This window comes from Salmo salar, chromosome 24, assembly GCF_965601325.2.
Source record: "Salmo salar chromosome 24, fSalSal1, whole genome shotgun sequence".
NCBI lineage: Eukaryota > Metazoa > Chordata > Actinopteri > Salmoniformes > Salmonidae > Salmo > Salmo salar.
This window is the reverse complement of record NC_138314.1, coordinates 16515879-16530326: the sequence shown is the minus strand read 5'-3', so window position 1 is coordinate 16530326 and position 14448 is coordinate 16515879. Positions and strand designations below refer to the sequence as shown.

Here is a 14448-nt window from a genome sequence, read left to right as displayed (position 1 = left end):
GAGCTCCCTGCTGGCTTTAGATCTGTGGGTTATATGATCACATTGACCCAGGCTCCCTGTAGTGGGTCGTGTGTCTTCTCAGAAAAGTCACTTTCTGGTTGCCAAATGGGACCCTATTTCCTCCATAGTGCACTACTTTTGGCCTGTAATGCATAATATAGAAAATAGGGGGTCATTTGGGACGCACTAACCTTTCCACCCCCTGTGACTGCTTCTGTCTCCTGACTAACAGGGGGTAGACACGCACGTGGGACGTGCAAAGCCCCCATCTCCTCCCCATCCAAAGAACAGGAGCTGGCTAAAGCATCCAAGCAAGGACTATGGTAATCTGCTCTGACATTCTGTTAGATTGTAATACTGTAGTTCAACCTGGAGGACTGTAAAACCAGCAGATGGTGCTAGAGATTCAAATTAAGATCAGAGTGGCAGAGAGCCATAGATGTATTCATTTTTTTAAATACATTTTTATTTTACGGTTTTAGATCCATAGTTTTATTCATTTACACTGACAGCGTGGTAGCATTTCTATAAGATGTAGCAATGCATCTGATTTTACAACACATGTATTACTGCACATACTTTACAAAGCACATGATTTAATCATTCGTTTTTTATTACTGATAAAAAACGGCGGGGGGGGGGGACCGAGTTTGGGAACCCCTGATATAGAAGATTTTCAAGCGTGACGTCAGAGAGCCAGGGCATGTGCTTCCTTATAAACCCAAACACACAGCTTCTCCGGACTGCATTCACAGTACGAGCAGTGAAGACATCGCCTCGCAATGGAATTACTTAGGAATATTACTGAACAGCCGACGAATATCAACAGGATGTGCGAGCCCAAACTGCAGGGGTCCTGTGAACTGCGGAGAAAAAGGACGGAGGAGCACGGTCATGCACCTGCGGAGATGGCGAGGATTGTCACGGATCACGCCAGCGGGAAATGTTACTGCCGTGGGAAAGTTCTGGGAAAGGTAGCCATCAGTGAATTATAGCACAACGCAAATTACGCAAAGACAAGATGGTTCTTTATAGGTGTCCACTTTGGGAATTGTTATTCCAAAGTATGCACAATTTGAATTAGGTTGGTAAATAAGCTTACCAATATGATTGTGATATTTTCTTTTCAGGGAGGTTTCGCCAAGTGCTATGAGATGACCGACCTGTCCACGAGTAAAGTTTACGCAGCGAAAATTATTCCCCACACGCGCGTATCCAAACCTCACCAACGAGAAAAGGTAAGAGCGCTCGCCACGCTTCATCTCGTATTTATTATAAAGCTATGTAGACTGATACTAAATCTAATGAATTCCTTTGAATCATCACTATATCTCTTCTCCATAGATTGACAGGGAAATCGAGCTACATAGAGTTCTCCACCATAAACACATCGTGCACTTTTACCATCATTTTGAGGACAAAGATAACATCTACATTCTCCTAGAATACTGCAGTAGAAGAGTGAGTGTTAATGTTCTACTTAAATATTGGGTCTCTGGCTAATGTGAAAGATATGTACTTACTTTCCGTAGTTGGCTGACTGCCTTGACTGATCTAATATGTATTCTCCCCCATGTTCTCTTTGAGCAGTCTTTGGCACACATCCTGAAGGCACGCAAAGTGCTCACTGAGCCTGAAGTGCGATACTACCTCCGCCAGATCGTCTCAGGGCTGAAGTACCTACATGAGCAAGAGATCCTGCACAGAGACCTCAAACTGGGTAAGCATCTAGCAAGACACAATAGAAGCCGGAGTCTTTATCATTAAATCGGCCAAACACCATATGCAGAGAAATCCAAACCTGCAACCTTTACCTGTCATGAACTGCAAAACAACCACTTTATGTTATTGATCACTCACATACAGTAAATTGTTTAATATTTGTAATCTTCTCCCCTCCTAGGTAACTTCTTTGTGAGTGAGTTGATGGAGCTGAAGGTGGGAGACTTTGGGCTGGCTGCCAAGTTGGAGTCTGCTGGGAACAGGAAGAAGACCATCTGTGGGACGCCCAACTACCTGTCCCCTGAGGTGCTCAACAAGCAGGGCCACGGCTGTGAGTCGGACGTCTGGGCCCTGGGCTGTGTCATGTGAGTACACTACTATATTTATACATTTCTTGTCAATAGAAGGCTCTGGAAAATGACATTCTCTACGTAAATGCACTGTAATGACTACCAGACTCTAACTAAGTCTCTCCCCCTCCTCTGTGCTGCAGGTATACCATGCTCCTGGGCAGACCCCCGTTTGAGACCACCAATCTGAAGGAGACGTACAGGTGTATCCGGGAGGCACGTTACTCCCTGCCCTCCTCCCTGTCGCCCCAGGCCAGACAGCTCATCTCCAGCCTCCTGGCCAAGACCCCGGAGGACAGACCTCACCTGGACCACATACTGCGCCATGACTTCTTCACACAGGTGTGTTAGCTTAGCCCCTTTTTCTAGCTCTCTCTGTACCATATGGAGCATGAGACTGCAAACCTTTTTAACATCCTTTTTAACATCCTGCTTATATATTGTGATATGTTTTTATTCAAGTATCTGTTGTCCATTATTCTCTTAACATCTCTCTCCCTCCCTCCTTTCAGGGTTTCGTGCCAGAGCGTCTCCCTGCTAGTTGCTGCCACTCCGCTCCAGACTTCCACGTCTCCAGCCCTGCCAAGAGCTTCTTCAAGAAGGCAGCGGCCGCCCTCTTCGGCGGGAAAAGAGACAAGGTCAAATACTACGAGACTCTGAGTGAGTATATCAATCATTCACCTCGCAAGACAGCTTTAGCCAATGTCGCCAATTCATAAATCAGTATTTGTTTACCTCATGAAAGGACATTCAACATTTTTGCTAATTAACAAGTGGTGATAAAAGCTGTGGTGTCATAAATCCACAGATTTAGCCAGGATAGTTGTTGGCAAATTTCCTAGCTAATCACACATCCGGTTTGAATGAGAGGCTGCAGGGTGAGGCCATCCAGAATTAATGCTGACTGTGTGTTGTCTCTGGTAGATAAACTCACCAAAGAGGAAGAGGAGATCTACAAGCTTCGACATGACCTGAAGAAGACAGTCATCAGCCAGCAGACCAAACAGATTACTGAGGTAAGGTGATAGTCATGATCAAAAGAAAATAGAAAGTCATTTTTATGAGGAAATGCTGAGTCATGAGAAAGGGAAAGTGTGAGGCTATGTTATTTAACCCCTCTCTTTTTGTCCTCCTCTCAGGATGGAAGGCCACTGTCACCATCTGCTGGGAGGCCGGTTGCACCGTCACCCGAGGGCCTACCCCCGACGACGCGAGACACCATACGGCTTATCGTCAGGGGCAGTCTGGGTAGCTGCAGCAGCAGTAGTGAATGTCTTGAGGACAGCACCACTGGCAGTGTGGCTGAGACAGTTGCCAGCGTTCTCAAAGGATGCCTGGAAAACATGCCCAAAGGTAAGCCTAATGCATTTATAATCCTGAGGATGAGAGTTGCGTTTGTTGACATTAGGCAGGTACAGTGTAATTACACTGTAGTACTTACTACCATGTAAAGAAATGATTCCAACACCAATGGAACTTATATGATAATTGGAACTCCCTTTTGTTATTGCATATGGTTGAATTGTGTTTTAATCACAACTACCTTTCCTCTCCCTCTAGTGGATGACATCCCCAATGGGACAGAGTGCAGTAACCTGCAGTGGGTCACTAAGTGGGTGGACTACTCCAACAAGTATGGCTTTGGCTACCAGCTCTCCGACCACATAGTGGGAGTTTTGTTCAACAACGGAACACACATGAGCCTCCTAGCAGACAAGAAGTACGTACTCTGTTCTCTTTATCACACAATATATCACTCATACCTTAGTTGGAGATGGTTTGTGCTGTACTGGAAAGTAGTCCCGGCTTCAGATGTAAAAGTAAACAAAGTCAGAGAAGGTATTTTTGTCCTTTCATACTCTGATTTTATTTATTTATCAATCTGTTTGGCATGCATCTTGTCCTTCAGAAGCCCAACAGGTGTTTTCGGTTGTTAACTCGCTCTCTTCTCTCTCTCTGTCTGTAGGACTGTCCACTACTATGCTGAGTTGGGTCAGTGCTCTGTGTTCTCCACCTCTGACGTCCCTGAGCACTTTGTAGGTCAGGTGACCGTCCTCAAGTACTTCGCCCACTACATGGAAGAGAACCTGATGGATGTAAGTCTTCACCATATAGCTTCTATAGCCTCTCCTCTCATCCTCTACTCCTCTCTTTTCCTTTCCTGTTGTTCCTATCTTCAGCAACCTCTCTATTCTATCTTTCCTCTCAATTTCTTCCTACTGTTACCATCTCATTTTTTTTGCCTACTTCCCGGTCCTTTCTTCCTCTCTCCACCACCCGGTCCTCTGCTCCGCTCCACTCTCCTTTCCTTCTCCTCCTATCCTTTCCTGTCCTCCATCCACCTCTTTCCTTTCCTAGACTTCTCTCAGTCTAATGATGTTCCTGTGTTTGCTGTGTAGGGTGGAGACCTGGTGAGCCAGGCAGACACACACATGCCCAGACTCTACCTGCTGCAGTGGCTCAAGTCTGACCGTGCCCTCATGATGCTCTTCAACGACGGCACATTTCAGGTAAACACACTCCATCATCATCACAGCCAAAATAGACATTACTCAGCCAAGAAATACATGACACCATGCAGCTACGGTAAACCAGCAGAACAACTAAAATGAGCTTATTCTAATACATGGCACGCTTGTCATTAGTATCCCAAAGGGGGTATAATATTTCCAGACATGTTGGTACTATGCTATTTTTTTCCATGTCCTATCCTGTCAAGACTTTATTAAACCATTCATATCCATATATTTCTCTAACAGGTCAACTTCTACCACGACCACACTAAGATCATCCTGTGCACCCAGAGGGAGGAGTACTTGCTGACATACATCAACGAGGAGCGTGTGTCCACCACCTTCAGGCTGAGCTCCCTGCTCACCTCCGGCTGCCCCGCAGACCTGCGCCAACGCATGGAGTACTCACTCAACATGCTGCTGCAGCGCTTCAACTGAACCAGGAAGCAGTGCAAGGCGAAAGGACAGTGTATGGGGTCAGACCTGTGTAAAGCGATGGACTACCGATTGGTAACCTTTTGCGAATCTATCAGCAGAGGTGCAGCTGAATCTTGATGGACAGTCTCTGGAAAGGACAGAAAAGGGCTGATCTGTATGTTGATAATTGGAAGATAAGAAGACTGGATGTTATGATGAGGGGATGGAGGTACGAATGTGAAACCCATCCGATTTTGAGGAAGATGGGAGTGAAAAGGAAACTGGGCTGGGACCAGATAAAGTTGATGTTGTTTTTCTAATCAAAGTAGAACCATAATGGCTGATGGATGCTCCAGGTGTAAGTGGAGCTGGACTAGATGACTGTAATGTACACAGCACTTCTGTAGAGCAGAGGCAGGGGAGGCTGTGTTTGTGAAGATACACTAACTTTAGACTGTGATTCATTCTCTGAGGACAGATGGACATGGCTGTGTTAGGCTGGGAAGGATGACGTTGATCATACAAGAAGAGCCATTCATTACTCTTGTTAATTAACTTATTGTGTACAAAAGTGCATTATTTATTTAATAAATAAAAAACCTTTAAAAAAAATATGTACTTTGATATGACTGACTTATTGAGGTTCACACACCTCATCGGTTTTAAGTGCTTCATTTCAAGCGTTTACTGTCAAAGATTGCTATAAAATGTTTGCAATTCTTAGAGAGACAAAGAACCTGTCTGAGTAAAACACTCCCCAGGTGAAAAATGTTTTCCTGGTGTTTTGATGAAGACCTTTTAAATACTGACAGAATGAATTCCACAAAGCCTCAGGCGATACATTTATTTTATCCATTTACATTCCTTCATTTCACAAATTTCCTATCACGTCAGCTGTTTCCAGCTCCCTCATGTCAAGGAACAGAAAATTGAGTCGAGGGTCTGGTAAAGCGTTTTGCTGTACTGAGGAAGCTTGAAGATGATTCAGACTGCAACATTTGTCACATTGGCATTGCAAATGGAAAATAACACACTTCTATTTCCTCACATGAAATAGCTGCTTGAATTGGTTGTTGAGATGGTGGACAGAAGTAATGCTTGAGAATTTTTATACAGAATTTATATAGTCAGATTGTTTATTCTTTTACTCTCTCAATTGATAGCCGTTCAAATGAAAAGTTGTTTGGTAAGGACAACCCCCCCCCCCCCCCCCCCCCGTGGTAAAATGATGGCCAGGTTATGATTACATCAACGCGTGATGTTCCTGTTTGACTCCTCTTTCCCGTAGAGATCCTACCAAATGAATTTAACCTGGCTTATCTCCGTATCCATAGAAATGGGTATACAGTGGGGGAAAAAAGTATTTGATCCCCTGCAGATTTTGTACGTTTGCCCACTGACAAAGAAATGATCAGTCTATAATTTTAATGGTAGGTTTATTTGAACAGTGAGAGACAGAATAACAACAAAAAATCCAGAAAAATGCATGTCAAAAATGTTATAAAATGATTTGCATTTTAATGAGGGAAATAAGTATTTGACCCCTCTGCAAAACTTGACTTAGTACTTGGTGGTAAAACCCTTGTTGGCAATCACAGAGGTCAGACGTTTCTTGTAGTTGGCCACCAGGTTTGCACACATTTCAGGAGGGATTTTGTCCCACTCCTCTTTGCAGATCTTCTCCAAGTCATTAAGGTTTCGAGGCTGACGTTTGGCAACTCGAACCTTCAGCTCCCTCCACAGATTTTCTATGGGATTAAGGTCTGGAGACTGGCTAGGTCACTCCAGGACCTTAATGTGCTTCTTCTTGAGCCACTTCTTTGTTGCCTTGGCCGTGTGTTTTGGGTCATTGTCATGCTGGAATACCCATCCACGACCCATTTTCAATGCCCTGGCTGAGGGAAGGATGTTCTCACCCAAGATGTGACGGTACATGGCCCCGTCCATCATCCCTTTGATGCGGTGAAGTTGTCCTGTCCCCTTAGCAGAAAAACACCCGCAAAGCATAATGTTTCCACCTCCATGTTTGACGGTGGAGATGGTGTTCTTGGGGTCATAGGCAGCATTCCTCCTCCTCCAAACACGGCGAGTTGAGTTGATGCCAAAGAGCTCCATTTTGGTCTCATCTGATCACAACACTTTCACCAGTTGTCCTCTGAATCATTCAGATGTTCATTGGCAAACTTCAGACTGGCATGTATATGTATTCTTGAGCAGGGGGACCTTGTGGGCGCTGCAGGATTTCAGTCCTTCATGGCGTAGTGTGTTACCAATTGTTTTCTTGGTGACTATGGTCTCAGCTGCCTTGAGATCATTGACAAGATCCTCCCGTGTAGTTCTGGGCTGATTCCTCACCGTTCTCATGATCATTGCAACCCCACAAGGTGAGATCTTGCATGGAGCCCCAGGCCGAGGGATATTGACAGTTCTTTTGTGTTTCTTCCATTTGCGAATAATCACACCAAATGTTGTCACCTTCTCACCAAGCTGCTTGGCGATGGTCTTGTAGCCCATTCCAGCCTTGTGTAGGTCTACAATCTTGTCCCTGACATCCTTGGAGAGCTCTTTGGTCTTGGCCATGGTGGAGAGTTTGGAATCTGATTGATTGATTGCTTCTGTGGACAGGTGTCTTTTTTACAGGTAACAAGCTGCGGTTAGGAGCACTCCCTTTAAGAGTGTGCTCCTAATCTCAGCTCGTTACCTGTATAAAAGACACCTGGGTGTCACGTCCTGGCCAGTATATAAAGTTAATTGTTTTGTAGTTTGGTCAGGGCGTGGCAGAGGGTATTTGTTTTATGTGGTTCGGGGTGGTGTGTTTGGTTTAGTATTTCCGGGTTTTGGTTTATGTCTAGGTAGTTCTATGTGGAGTCTAGTGTGTGTATGTCTATGTTTGGTTAATTGGGGTTGGGACTCTCAGTTGAAGGCAGGTGTTGTCTATCTGCCTTTGATTGAGAGTCCCATATATTAGGGTGTGTTTGTGTTTGAGTTTTGTGGGTGATTGTTCTGTGTTGAGCCTATGCTTTGCAGACTGTCAGTTTATCGTTCGTTTTCTTGTTTGTTGTTTTTGTATTCGTGTTGATTTAATTAAATGTTCAAAATGAACAACTGCACACCTGCTGCGTATTGGTCTACCTTTTCTGATGACGATTTCGCATTATCGTCAGAAGACGAAGATACTTGTGACACTGGGAGCCAGAAATCTTTCTGATTGAGAGGGGGTCAAATACTTATTTCCCTCATTAAAATGCAAATCAATTTATAACATTTTTGACATGCGTTTTTCTGGATATTTTTGTTGTTATTCTGTCTCTCACAGTTCAAATAAACCTACCATTAAAATTATAGACTGATCCTTTCTTTATCAGTGGGCAAACGTACAAAATCAGCAGGGGATCAAATACTTTTTTCCCCCCACTGTAGCTCGAGTAATAGAAGCACCGTAAAACTAGAATTCTATTTCTACGGGAAGCACATTGGTTACGTAAGAAAGTGAGACACAGTGGTTGTGACATGGTCCTTGTCGTGGTTCTTCTCGTTTGCTTGCCTCTGACCTCAGCTCTGTCTGCCTCTTCATAACGTGGCTCATTCTGTTATAACGGAGCTCACCGTCCATTTGCAAGATCATTCACAGATGTCCGGCATAGCTTAGCAGAGCATTAATGATAACCAAAATAATAGCTTTCACTGTCATTGCGTTTTAACATTGATGACATTTTCCACCACTAATTCCCTTTCTGAAACGTGACTTGTCTTTTGTTGACAGGATCTATTATTAAGTGCAGAGCCCGAGAGCATCAGTGAACCGTGAGATATTTACAGCTGAATGGGGACGTCTTTAAAATGGTTGTCTTGTCATCTTGGATATCCATCTTTAATGACTGCTCCTCATGTATAAACAGGAACACACAACGAGACAAGGCAGGAAGTACAAGTACAGAAATTATTTATGACACTTCCAGGTCTCAGATCATGCAGTTTGACATCGACAGCCTCTGGAGTCAGTGGATCCTTCGGTCAGAGTCACAGAAATAAACTCTGTCAAATGAGAGATGCAGGCCATGCATGCCAAGACCAATATACCCCCTCTTCTCCACGTCCAAACACATTTCAGGCAAACCTCATCCTTCTTAGAAGGAAAAGTACGTTGAAGTTGCATGTTGGAACCTCATTGTTTGGCACAGATCTAAGATCAGCTGCCCCCTAGAGGGTCAAATACCAAACTGACCTTAGATCAGCTTCTAGGGGCAACTTCACCCAACGCCCACTGAGTCAGCATAAGAGACAGGCCCATCAGCACGATCTTAGAGGATTTCTTAACTACTTTTATCATTTACATGAGAGCAGAGCTAATTTAAAAAACAATTTAGACAATGGTGTTCAGTCATGACAAAAACAGCGAGTTCAGAAGATGTTCTGGGGAGTGTCAGTGTTTGACAAAAAAAGTGTTTTACTTCAAATTCTGCAACTTTTTTAGCTTCTTTAGACCCAAGCTGTTTTCTGCTGCTTCATGTCATGTTGTCAGCAGAGAAATCCTAACCAGTGCAGACAAGCTTAGCATGAGCGAGACCTAAGCTGGGGGTGTCAAAGGGGATCCTTTTCCCTCAACAATCGTCACAAGTTCTCTGGGCGAAAGTGTGACTCACGGCTTCTTTAAAAATCAACTGTATTCAGCTCTAAAAAAAATATTGCTTGATGTTCTCTCACAGCAATACATGGTGGATATCAGGGGATTAAAAGGCCCTTGCAAATCAAATGTCAGGGAACCTTTGTAGTTGTTGCCTCCCACCACATTGGCACAAACAGACTGAGAAAGCTATGATGAGTATTACTCACGCTGCTGAGCTGTTATGCACATTCATCGACCGCCAGATGAAGAAAACACAGTAGTCAAAGCAAAACTTGTCAGGACAAACTCTGAAACTTAAAGGGGCCATGAAACTGGCCCGTTAGCTTCTCCGTGTGGGTGTTAGCGTGTGTTTCTGTGTGTGAGTGCATGTGGGCCCAGCTGTGAGTGTTTTTTCTCCCGTTGTCTTAAAAGTTCTCTTCTACTCTCCCGTGTGTTCCAGCATCTCTATAATTCTGTAGGTGAGTCATGGTAATAGATGCATTAACTGCCTTTTATGGCCAACGGTGTGACGTTAACAGTCCACTGATTGCTGCTATTCCCAGCAATAGTCTTTAAATGGGTTTAAATCAACCTGTGCTGCATATCCACAGGCTGGTACCCTGACTCCAGGAAGAAAGCTGCCTTTGACATGTTTAATTCATTCAAGTTCTGAGTATTAGATATTATACGATATGATTATTGTTCCAAACCAAAGAGTAAGTAGGGCAATAGGAAAAATGACGTCGGTTTACAGTTGGAGTACCTTTCTTCCCCCGCCGCAGTACACTCCTTTTGTAAACTGGTGCACACTGAGGAACGGAAACAATTACTAAGTTCCTCTTTGCTGTATGTAGTTGTATATTCTGTGAACCAGAGCCTATACCTATGTAGGATCTAAGTGCCAGCTTGCTACAGCAGGAAAATAATCCTGCAGAAACAGGAAATGTGTATTATATGTGGATTGTTATGGACGTTTTCGTAGGGGTTAATACACTTTTCAAGTCTGAAAAGTCAAGGTGGAAATTACAAACCTCAGAAGCCTTTTTAAACCTTGAATACACTGCATTGAAAATTGTTAGTTTTTACCTATTCCATTGTGTGGAATAAAGACACAAATTATTCTCAAAATCACATTCTGATCATATTGGATGAACCTCGAAGGTAACTAATCAAGGATGACATACATTAGAAACCATTCATATAAACCATTCCACTCATAATAAGAGTGAAAGACTGAATAGGCTTTAATCTAGATGATGCATATTGTAAGCTATTCAAGCAAGCTTCTGCATGTCAGAGAGCAGATGTGAGAATTCAGCTGTGCCATCTCCTGGTATTAGACAGGGCACACAGAGCTAATTGATGTATCTAGTCCTGCCCATTCATGCAGCTTGGCACAGCAGCATGGATGGCTGTTCAGCTTGGCTCTACCCTATGGGCCTGTTTGGGCAAGAGAACCAGGGCTGGTAAAGTGGGCACAAGTATGCAGGACGCACACTGCCATGACAGTCTGCCAAAGCTCATCTGTTTGAGGAACCATTGGTCACTTCCTGCTTAATCCAGCCAGCAAGATGGTATCATCCCTAAAGCCAAACTGAGTTGGACACTAATTTAAGGTCAGTTTAAGAATCGAGTAGGGTAAGATGATCCGAGAACTGTACCTATGCCAACTTCAGCCCAACAGACGTGTCCTCTGAGCTCCACTGACTGGCACTTCAGACAGATAAATATGATGATTGACAGCTCATCTGCCGTAGTGGAGAGATGAAAAATCTATTACAATTGAATGAATTGAAGAGATTTAGAACACAACCTACGTCACACTGCCATAGGAGTGTCATAACAGCTGTCATGGTTCATGGGTATTTACGGCAAGAAGATCAATGTACTTGTAGGCTGTCTGACTGATGATGGGTGTGACTGATATCAAACATGTTGTGGTATAAGTTCAGAGAACACACCGTGGACATGACTGAATATGCATAATGTAGTATAGTGAGAGGTACTGTATTGTGTGAAAAGTGCACAAGGCTAACCTTGGCTACATCTGACCATCACTCTCCAGAGGTGGGTGATTTTCCCCCCATTCTTTGATGTCAGAAGGCAGTGTGGACTTCCTTTAAGTGTTCCCCTCTCCAGCACAAACACCATAACCCCTGACATCGTTGCCTTTGGAGAAGAGGGAGGACTTGATGACTTCAGGGGCCATCCATGAGTACGTGCCAGCAGCACAAACCACATGCTAGCATTTCTCATTTCCTGTCAAGGAGGCAGATTTCTCTTTAACATGAACACCGAGCACAAAACACAAGGATTCGGCCTAGTATTGATATAGTTAGACTTAATGTTAAATGTGGATTCATTTACTGGTGTTAAACAAGCTTGTTGTATACATTGAGGAGGTGATTTGTGAACACTGAACTGTAGTTATGTTTCAGCAGCACAATGATTTGCAACTTGCCTGAAATTTCCTCTCCTCTCAGTCCACCCAAGTAATGATTCTGTTGCCGTCACAGGATCTCAACAATCAATGACCTTCATTAGATGTGGTAACGAACAAAAAAAACAGCCTGGCACCAGCTACTGACTGCCGAAGAGAGGTCACTGATCACAGCGGCGAATGAAACCATCTTCTATCCATCAGGAGAGACCTGCGGTTACACTGTGTACTGGGCTGAGAGAGACACAAACAGAAAGGAATAAATCAAACCGGTAGAAAGCCCTTTACTGTTGTTACACAGCGGTGTGTTACAAGCCTTGCCTATTCTTCCAACATAATCATGTAGTAGCTTCACTGCATTTGAACATAATACAGCCTCTGCCAATAGGTCTGGGCAAACTTTGGCTGTCTCTACAATAGCATTAAAACACACACACACAAACACAGACACACGCCACAGCAACAATAGCAGGGCAACAGTTTGAGGTCAGATTCCCAAGGAAAAATCGTGCCTAAAAGCAGTATTTATCTATCTAAAAACAGCATCTATTTATCTTGTGTCACGCTCCAGAAGCTTTTAAATGGGGGCCAGGTTGTCAGGATGGGTAGTGTACTGTATAAGTAGACATTAATTATAAGTATATACCACTCAAGAAACATTTCATTTTAACTAGCTAAGTCCTGTGTAACAACTAGTAATTACATTGTACTTAGGCAAACATTACATGTAATATCCTTTGAAATAGTGTTTTTCCCAGATGGTACACTTAATTTTGGTGGCAAGTGCTAGCAATGACGTCGATTGGAGATATATTTTCAAAAGTGCACATTCATGAGTAAGTAATTAGAGCCTATTGAGCATAATCTCTCGGACACACAGCACATCCACGAGGGGTCACAACCTTTGTGACAGTTGTTACTGAGTCGGAAGCAGCTGAGAAGAAACAAAACACTACATTTGTGAATTTAATGGAAACTTGCCCCTTTGTAAGAAGCTTGGTATCAAGTATTCATTGTTACACCTCTGTAATTAAAGACTGCACTTACTACCAGTTACATGTTGTTATCACATATTACTGGTTGTTACAGTTAACTATAATACTTCTTACAGTGTAATTACACATGTAATTACACTGCAATAAGGACCCCTTCAAAAAGTGTAAACTGTAGTAATCTGTAGTATACTGCAGAATCCTATACTCCACACTGTAGTATCCCTCGATCATGTCGTGCTTTCTATAGACTTTTGTAGTATACTGCAGAATACTATACTACACACTGTAGTACCCCTCTATCGTGTAGTGCTTACTTTAGAATGCTGTAGTATACTGTAGAATGATATACACTGTAGTATCCCCCGATTGTGTAGTGCTTACTATGTCATTCTTGGTAAAACTTTACTTGACATCTAGCGTCATAACATGTTATTTACATGTACATTTATCCAGAGCGACTTACAGGAGCAATTATGGTTAAGTGCCTTGCTCAAGGGGACATCGACAAATTGTTCGCCTAGTGGTCTCTTGGATTTGAACCAGCAACCTTTTGGTTACTGGTCAAATGCTCTAAACCTCGAGGTTACATGCCGGCATGCCTTAATAGGTCATAACAGCTGACATAACTTGTCATAACATGGTCATAACACTGTCATGACCATTACAGTGCATTTGGAAAGTATTTAGACTCCTTTTTACACATTTTGTTATGTTACAGCCTAATTCTAAAATGTATTAAATACAACATTTTCCTCATCAATCTACACACAATACCCCATAATGACAATGACATTTGACAATTACATTTATGGCACATAATGCTCATTTTGACATCTCCTGGTGCACACAGATTGCACCTCTTCCTTTTGTCTCTTCTGTCTCTGGCGGCCGTAGATCTTGCTTCTGGTCCTTGTATATCTCTCACCAACCCAGCAGAGGGTGGTGCTCCAGGAAGGTGTAGGCGCCTTTGAATGAGGGGTGCCACCATAGCTTTCCCCAATTCTTCTAGGAATAGTCTCCTCTTGAAGAATTTCCCATGCTTTTTTAAATGTACTTTTTAATTTCACCTTTATTTAACCAGGTAGGCTAGTTGAGAACAAGTTCTCATTTGCAATTGCGACCTGGCCAAGATAAAGCAAAGCAGTTCGACACATACAACAACAGAGTTACACATGGAATAAACAAAACTACAATCAATAATACAGTAGAAAAGTCTATATACAGCATGTGCAAATGAGGTAGGATAAGGGAGGTAAGGCAATAAATAGGCCATGGTGGTGAAGTAATTACAATATAGCAATTAAACACTGGAATGGTAGAATGTGCAGAAGATGAATGTGCAAGAAGAGATACTGGGGTGCAAAGGAGCAAGATAAATAAATAAATACAGTATGGGGATGAGGTA

The 14448-nt window shown here is 43.1% G+C and overlaps 1 protein-coding gene across 1 annotated transcript; it reads left to right on the top strand.

Annotated features, from left to right (window-relative positions):
* Positions 1-731: 731 nt before the first annotated feature.
* Positions 732-5614, top strand: LOC106585026 (serine/threonine-protein kinase PLK2). The gene is made up of 13 exons (XM_014170766.3): positions 732-974; positions 1131-1238; positions 1345-1461; positions 1591-1720; positions 1904-2087; positions 2216-2414; positions 2585-2732; positions 2997-3088; positions 3212-3425; positions 3633-3792; positions 4039-4168; positions 4472-4582; positions 4832-5614. Exons 1-13 carry the CDS (start codon positions 783-785, stop codon positions 5021-5023), a joined length of 1977 nt encoding a protein of 658 aa, XP_014026241.1. The 5' UTR covers positions 732-782; the 3' UTR covers positions 5024-5614.
* Positions 5615-14448: the final 8834 nt, after the last annotated feature.

Bases quoted from the DNA above. Each gene is read 5' to 3' on its own strand.
- LOC106585026 (XM_014170766.3), top strand. From the start codon at position 783: ATGGAATTACTTAGGAATATTACTGAACAGCCGACGAATATCAACAGG. The intron at 1,239-1,344 runs GTAAGAGCGCTC...TCTTCTCCATAG, and splicing joins AACCTCACCAACGAGAAAAG to ATTGACAGGGAAATCGAGCT. The intron at 3,426-3,632 runs GTAAGCCTAATG...CTCTCCCTCTAG, and splicing joins CCTGGAAAACATGCCCAAAG to TGGATGACATCCCCAATGGG.